This window comes from Chionomys nivalis, chromosome 4 (genome assembly GCF_950005125.1).
Source record: "Chionomys nivalis chromosome 4, mChiNiv1.1, whole genome shotgun sequence".
Taxonomy (NCBI): domain Eukaryota; kingdom Metazoa; phylum Chordata; class Mammalia; order Rodentia; family Cricetidae; genus Chionomys; species Chionomys nivalis.
The window spans coordinates 38206950-38215905 of record NC_080089.1 but is presented as its reverse complement, the minus strand read 5'-3'; the positions used below and the strand labels follow the sequence as shown (position 1 = coordinate 38215905).

The 8956-nt window shown below is 34.8% G+C and overlaps 1 protein-coding gene across 1 annotated transcript; it reads left to right on the top strand.

Annotated features, from left to right (window-relative positions):
* The first annotated feature begins 6080 nt into the window (after positions 1-6080).
* Positions 6081-7022, top strand: LOC130873028 (olfactory receptor 1537-like). The gene has a single exon (XM_057767528.1). It carries the CDS (start codon positions 6084-6086, stop codon positions 7020-7022), a length of 939 nt encoding a protein of 312 aa, XP_057623511.1. The 5' UTR covers positions 6081-6083.
* Positions 7023-8956: the final 1934 nt, after the last annotated feature.

Sequence of the window (8956 nt, the reverse complement as noted above, 5' to 3'; positions counted from 1 at the left end):
AACCTCTTTCCTTTTTTTCCCTTAGCATGTATTAAAGTCTCCCAAAATATCACAGTACTTAACAAAATGTATTTTCCAGATGATTTTTATATTGCCAACGTTTCTTTTTAAAAGGGTCATCTATCATTGGCTTCACAACACAGAGGCCACATATCCATGTTTAACAGTGATTCCAATTTCTTACACACACAGATAATGAAAGCATTATCAACACAACATAATGGGATGAGTAGAAGTGGACTGTTGTTTCTGATCGTAAACAACAGGCTTAAAGGACACCAGAACAAAGGACAAAACTCAGCACCTCAGTATGTACTCAGTCTCTCCTGATCTTCTGATTGCATGCCTTTGAATTGGAATGTGTATTGCATATCTTATTTGGATTATTACCACAGTCTACCCACTGCTTATTTATAAATGAAGTCTCAGATGTCCACTTCCTTTTGTATCATCCAGGGATGTGTGGACTTACCTGATCTAGTAAGGATTTATGCCTTGATATTTTCATGTGGGTTGCATCAAATCATTTATTTTAAACATGAAAAAAATGTTTTTCACCCCATAATTTATATATTCCTAGTTAAGTTGTAAATTTTTAAAGAAATTTCTTGGTCTGTTTATACATTTCCTTTTTTTTCTTTTCATTTTGTGTGTGTCTTTGTAGTAACTTTGAAAGCATATTGGCCACAAGATACACACCTTACCCTGAAATGAGTGATTTTTGGCTTGAGTTTAACTCCAAAAGGAAAAGTGTTATACTTCATAAAAACCCTCTTAGTCTGCGATCCTAATATTCTGACTGCAACTCAAGCAATTCAGTTCAATGATAAGATTAGACCTTCATAACTACAGTACAGAATTAATAACCACACTAAACATCTTTGTTTAGCTTACTAAAATTTTGGAAAACCTAATTTAAGTATGACACATTTTGCATTTTTAGTTTATTTTGATTATCTCTAGGGACCATAACATGTTTTGCAGTCAAAAGTGATATTTATAGAACCATATTGAATCTATACACCTTGGAATAATTAGATAATAGAAATATTTCATGATATTTATAAAATATAACAATAATTGGCATCATATTTTTAACAGAATAGAGGTGCTGTCATTTAAAACTTTATGGTCAAAATTTTCTTATTGTGTAACAACCCTGTGAATATTGGAATACTTGTGTATATCACGTAAGCCTTGTAGTCTGCAATAATAACCAATCAATTACACAGAATATTACCTTGTCTTCCCTGGTTTCTTTTATTTGTAGGTTTTATTACATATTTGGAATTCATTTCTAACTAATATATACTAATGTCACAAATTTAGATGGTGAGTTCTTTAAGGCAGAATGGACGTCTCTTTACCCTTTACTGCTGCAATAAGGTGGGGGATGGGAGAAAGATGCCAGACTCTGTCTTTGAAGCATAACATTACATTCATTTCACTTAATCTAATGGCTCCCAAATACACAAATATTTTGTTTTCTTTATCCTTTTAGAATTTCATTCTTCTTTTTTAGATACTCAATTCTCTACATGCTACCTGAAGAGAATTTGATTTATGAATAATTATCTTCACAAATGTGTATATATTTTTATTATTTAAAGTTTCATTTTTATTTTATAGGCAGTTTAGATCTTTGCATGGTACTAAAACAGATAGATACATGTTAAAGATGTTTAGCATAGCATTAAGAACTCTGTCAATGAATTTTACGAGATAAATAAAAGTTTTTTAAACATATTAATGCTTGTATAAGCTACCAGTCTATCTACAATATAACACAATTTCCAAATACAATAATGAGAGAAGAGGTCATGACACTGACTTATTTAATGCAACTTAGTAGACCATGTGGACAGTTGGTATAATATTCATAGATATTAATTCTAGAAATATAATAGGAACAAATAATTTACTGTTGTGGAGATGAACTAGATGAGAAGAGTTAGAGATTAAATTGGAGTTCTTCAGCAGAGATTCTGTTTTCTCTTGGGAATGAGGCTAAGACTATAAACAGAAAATGCAATAAGTTTTGCTTTTGTTCATCAACATGTTTGCATTTTCCATTGGTACATTTTTATTAATATTGTAATTGTCTTAGATAAGTTTGATAGATAAAATATTTGGAAAATAATTACATGCTTCATCTTTATATGTGTTTTATATCTGATTAAAAACTGATATATATATATATATATGCTCAAGTGTGAGTTTCATTTTATAGACCAGAAAATGGTTCAATACTTCCATAACATTAATGCCTCCATAGTACAAAGTTTGTCTGTCTAGATGTTATTTAGCTCACAGGCTTAACATCTGGATAAGAGTGTTTAGTGTTTTTCTCCTCCAGTGGTGCCCATAATAACTTCCAGCAGTATGAAAGTTAGCATTTAGGAATGAAACTTTCAGGTCAGTACCATCCTGATATCTATATGCTTTGTGATCAAGTACAGAGTGCCTTCAGCAACAGGGTTTGTTCATTGAGCTTTGAAGTTTAACCAATAGCATTGAGAAGAGCCTGTTTTTTGTCTGTTTGTTTTTTTAGAAGTTGATGACACGTCTCTGACCAAACCTCATAAAGAGGGCACTCATTAACGCAAGATTATGGATGATTATGGAGAAAATGTCCTCCAGACACAGTAGGACAGCTGCACACATTCCACTGCTCCATATTCCAGTGAAAGCCACATCTCACAATACATAGGCAGCACAAACTAGGGTTATGGGTAAAAAAAATATGGCACCAAAGGGGTTAGATCTCTGATGATTTCAGAGAGGGGCTGTCTATGATCTAAGTATATTGTAGGAAATTTTTGACAAAAAAAAATAAAAAATTAAAAAACCCTTACCAAATAACCTCTGCAATGTAACACTTTATAATGTCAGAGTATATTTAATAGCTATGATAAAATCCTGATACATTTCAAGATAAAAAATCTTTAGAAAAGGGACAACACTTGTAAAGTTACAATGTCAATGGAATGATGAATATATGAAGCATTTCCAATTATGATAACTTTAACATATAAATTATTGTGAGATTATATTTAAATGGATTTAGTAGGTCATTTATAGAAATGAAAATTATGTTCTTCACCGTGCTTTTTATGACTGAGATTAGATGGGTTCCACTTAAAAACAATCTCCTCCGGATCACTGGAGCTTTTTTCCTCCCATCAAGCAAACACTATGTACCCACTACCCCTCACATCTTACCATTATCCAAATTTAGGTGAAGAACATAAAACTGTTTCTGTATTCATTTCACCCTGAAGGACCTACAACTTAGGTGAATGTTATGACCAAACAGATTAGACTCTGCCTACACGCTGTATTTAAGGTCTGAGTTTGACTGATCAACATTTAAATGGACTGGAGTTGTTAGTACATAAAGTGTTGTGGACTTTGTTCCCAACACTTTCACATTTCCCTGCCCTTTCAGCCTTCTTCCTTTTAGCCCCTTTCCATAATCTTTGGTTTGTATGTGATTTCTCAGTTAATACATAGCTAATAGCTCTTATTTTTCTTATGTTTTTAACGGCTTTAGGACTATTTTGATGTAAGGATGAAAATTCATTTGATGGAAATACTTGTGTATATTTAATGACCCAGTTGCTCCTCTGGAGCTTGTACGTTCAAGAATGATTAATCTGTGTAATAAACAGATTACTACAGTCATTACATATGAAAAAGAAAATTAATAAATGTTGAAGTACTGGCTGAAACTTTAAAAATTAAGTAGCACCAGGTGTAGTGACACAGTTCTAAAATCTGAGCACTCAGGGTTAATAGGCAACAACATTATGGGCCAGCCTGGGCTGCAGAGTGAGCCCTTGTATCAAACAAACAATATAGATTAAGAACTGAGACTCATACCACAGAAGCATAGAAAGAACAAAGCGATTTGATATAACAAATTAAATACAAAAATATAACTTGTAAAATCAGAATACCTATGTGAGGTTATTTATGGATTAATGAAATTGGAGTACTTCTAGAATGTGAAATCTGAGAAAAAAATCATGCTTTACTGAAAAGAAAAATCACTGCTTAGAATAAATCACACACACACACATTCTGAATACTGTCACCCTCACAATCTTATGTCCCATATCTCCCTACTACACTCTCTCCTCATCACAACTATCTTTACCATATTTATAACATTTTTCCCGTGTTTTGTGACTTGTGCCTCTTAATGAGGTCAGTTTTGTGATTATAAATTTAGAACTATTCGTTGGAGGATGGGAGCCATGTTCATAAGTACATTACTGAAGACATGTTTGCCTCATTCTAGAATCGATGAGTAACCCAAAGACCAGTGGGAGGGGAAGTGTCAGATCCTCCCCAACCCCACCAATTCTGTGATGAACTGTTAACAGGCTCAGTCTTATGTGGCCCATTGAAGCAGCCACTCTCACTGTGAAGTCATATTTTCGCTGGGTCATTACAACCAGAGAGATTTTCTCAGATCATCTCCTTTATTTTGGCTCTAATATTTTTGGCTTTTCCCATTTTATGATCAGCAGCATTGTATGTTTTGCCTTTTCTTTAATTTTATGTGAGGTTATAAGAAATCTTAAAGTTGAAATGTCTCTGCATTGCCAAGTCTTTCCTCAGTATTTTCTGAAAAACCATGTATCTTATCTGTCTACTTAAACCTGTGAACTTTCATGAGATTTGTGTGGTTATCTATGCATGACTCAAATGTCTAGATTTTAAATACATTTCAACTTTTGACCTTTTAACTAACCTCTAATTCAGAGTTTCATTTTGTGGAAACAGTGATGAATTTTTCCACAATTCAATAGGATAGAGGATAATCATTGTATCTTCTCTTAATGTTGGAGTTTCTACATTGCAATCTTTCTTAGTTCATGAGAAATAAAGGGAAAAATATGAACTGAGCTGAGATTGTTTCTCAAATTTTAATGTGTAGAAAATGAGGTTTTTACTTTGAGAAAAATGCCTATATGATATAACAATGCAAAATTATATTGCAGATATTTTTGGGTGATAATATGACAGTATTACTAATTTCGTTATATGGTAAGTAACACAAATTCATTGTATTCATTGTATTCAATTGTATTCAATGTAGTCATTGTATTCAGTGTTGGTAAGTGACTGTGAGTGAGCACAGGCACTTTGTCTCCATGGCCTCACTATTTAACCACTGCTAACTGACTCTGTTCCTCTTAAAAACTGGGTCACAAACAGAAACCTCTTCCTAAGGGAGCAACATGTATCTAGTACATAATCCTAAGAGCACCGTGTATTCAGTAACTCATTAATGGTTGCTCCATATGTCATTTAATCTTCACATTTGTTAATTTTAAAGACTGTGTCTCTTAGAAATTAGAGAAACAATGGAAATTTTTGAAAAAAGAAACCCATAAATCCTCTGGAGAAATTAGATTTTTCATAATTCTGTTTTTAGGGAAATTTGCTTCCTCAAGCCTGTCTGTCACTTTTCCTCACTGCTACCCACTCAGATTATAAACATTGCTTTGAAATCACAAAAATTATCAAAGCTTGATCACAGTGAAAATATTTGATATAAAATGCATTCATATTTTCATATAATATATCCTTATTTTTAAGGATAAGTTTAAAATTAGTAATAAAAGATAAATCTTATTTCTCTAAATGATCCATTAATGTAATTACACAATGAGCAAATTATTCTAAGGCAGAAACAATTTCTACTTTTTGTACATGGAAAATAACAATAAATTCACTCTGACAATATGAACTTCTCTTTCTCTGTCTCTGTCTCTGTCTCTGTCTGTCTGTCTGTCTCTCTCTCTATATATATATGAATACATACATACATATGTATACACATAGCACATATAAATAGATCATCCACACATACATGCACCCATATATGTTATTTGGGAAAGTATTTCTTTGTGTAGCCTGGCCTTTCCTAGAACTAGCTCAGTTGACCAGGCTGGCCTTGAACTTACAGAAATCTGCCTGCTACTGACTCCCTAGTAATGGGATTACAGACTTGAGCTACCACTACCTGGCTTAAACAATTTTTTTACTCCTTCAGGATCTGGAAGAAGAACATGGCAGCAGGAAACCATTGCACAGTGACTGAGTTCTTCTTGGCTGGGCTCTCAGAGAAACCAGAACTCCAGATGCCCCTCTTCCTCCTCTTCACTGGAATCTATGTGGTCACTGTAGCAGGAAATCTGGGCATGATCACACTGATTGTGTTCAGTTCCCACTTGCAAAATCCCATGTACTATTTCCTTAGCAGTCTGTCCTTCATTGACTTCTGTCAGTCCACAGTTGTCACCCCTAAAATGCTGGTGAGCTTTTTGACAGAGAAGAACCTCATCTCCTATCCTGGATGCATGATTCAGCTCTATTTCTTTATCATATTTGGCATAGCGGAGAGTTACACATTAGCTGTAATGGCATATGACCGCTATGTGGCCATCTGTAAACCCCTACTATACAATGTTATCATGTCCTATCAGATTTATAGTTCCTTGATTTCAGGAGTTTATATTTTTAGTGTGTTCAATGCATCAGTTCACACGGGCTTCATGATAAGGATTCAGTTCTGCAAGTTAGATGTCATCAACCACTATTTCTGTGATCTTCTTCCTGTCTTGAAGCTTGCATGCTCTAATACCTTTATTAATGAATTTTTGATTCTAATATTTAGTATAGTGAACATCTTTGTTCCAACTCTCACCATTATTACTTCCTACATCTCCATCATTGCCAGCATCCTTAGGATTAAATCCACAGAAGGCAGGTCCAAAGCCTTCAGCACCTGTAGCTCTCACATCTCTGCTGTTGCTGTCTTCTTTGGTTCTGTTGCATTCATGTACTTACAGCCATCATCAGTGAATTTGATGGATCAAGGGAAAGTGTCATCTGTGTTTTATACTACTGTTGTTCCCATGCTGAACCCATTGATCTACAGCCTGAGAAATAAGAATGTCAGTGTTGCCTTGAAGAAAATACTTCAAAGAAAAAAATTCGTGTTTTAGAAGTAATGTGAAAGATTATTCATTAGAAAAAAGTTATCCACAAATACATAGTTTGAGTTGATATGATTCATTGTATTCTAGTTAAAGGAATTATTATTCATTTGCTAGGACACTTAGATAATTTTTAGTTAGAAATTTCAAATTCAATTTTCTATGTACATATTTTCTCCCCTGTTTCACAGAATAAAGCAAACCAATAGTAAGGATGACATGAAATCATATTCCTCAAATGACTTACTAATCATGATATATATATATTAATTTTTATAATTATTACTTTAAAAATATTAAACTTCTTTATTAATTCCAACAAACTTGATTTTTTTATATCTTTAATTCATTTTTGGAATTTTATATGTAAATGTTATATTTGCATCATTCCCTCATCTCTCTCTAATCCCTCTAATGTTTCTCTGCCTTTTTCTCAAATTAAAGATCTCAAATCTCTTTCCTTTAATTCAAATATAATATATGTGTATATATGCATATACATACATACATACATACATACATACATACACACATACATACATACTAGGGGATTTATCCACCGGAAGACTGATTCTGTTCTTAGCCATCATTAACTGTCTATAGCCCTTCCTCTAGGCATGGAATCTTCTGAGATTTTCACCTTCTACATTATTGTGCCAAGTGAGTTCATTTTTGCTTTTGTGTAACAAACTATATTGATGAGAATAACGGTGCCATTTTTCTGTTAGACTTAGAAGACACCATCTCACCACATCCTTACTTCTCTGACTCTTAGAACTTAGAACATTCTTTCATTTTCCTTCAAATGTTCCCTGAGTCTTAGGTAGAGTCTTGTATTGTAGACGGATCCACTGTGGCTCTTCTCCCCAGCATCAGTTGTTCCCTCTATTAGACCAGCTATGGATTTCTGAAAACGTCTCCATCTGCTATAGAAAGAGTTACACTTACCTGAGGGTGAAATGATCAGTACTAAGCATGCAGTTAGAGATTAAGCTGGTTTAAGAAGGAGTCACTATTAGATTCGCCTCTATGTTCTATGACCTCATCAGAAACTCACAGTTGACTTTAAGTATTTTTTCATAATTTATTTTATTTTATTAAAAAAACAGACTGTATTTTTTCACTTTACATTCCAATCCCAGTTCTCACTCCCTCCATTTCTTCTATTCCTTCCACCTATCCCCACCCAACACCCCTCACCCAGTCCTCAGAGAGGATAAGGCACTTTGCTTTGGGGAAGGTGCAAGGCCCTCCCTACTATATTGAGGCTGAGCAAGGTACCCCTCCAAACAAAATGGGCTCCCAAGCAGCCAGTCCTAGCAGTAGGCATAAGTCCTGGTACCATTGCCAGTGGCCCTGCAGTCTGCCCCAGCCATACAACTGTCACCCACATTCAGGGTATCTAGTTTAGACCTATGCTGGTTCCTTCCCTGTTTGGTTAGAGTTCGTGAGCTCAGGTAAACTGTTTCAGTGCGTGTCTCTATCATGGTCTTGACCTTTCTGCTCATATTCTCATTCCTCCCTCTCTTCAGCTGGACTTTGGGAGTTCAGCCCAGTGCTCAGCTGTGGGTCTCTGCCTCTGTTTCCATTAGGAGCTAGATTAATGTTCTATGGTGACATTTAAAATACTTGTTAATCAGACTGCAATGCAAGGCGAGTCCAGGCACCCTCTCTTCTACTGCTTAGTGTCTTAGCCAGGGTAATCCTAGTGGATTCCTGGGAATTTCTCTAGTGCCAGATTTCTTGCTAGACCCATAATGACTCCCTCAATCAAAATATTACTTTTCTTGCTCTCAGATCTGTCCTTCCTCCATCCAACTCAACTATCCTATTCCCTCAAATTCTCTTCCCCCTCCCCTTGTTCCCTCCTCTTCCCTTCCATCCTCTCTTCTCCCCCCATGACCATGCTTCCAGTTTTCTCAGGCTTACAATTTTGTCAGACA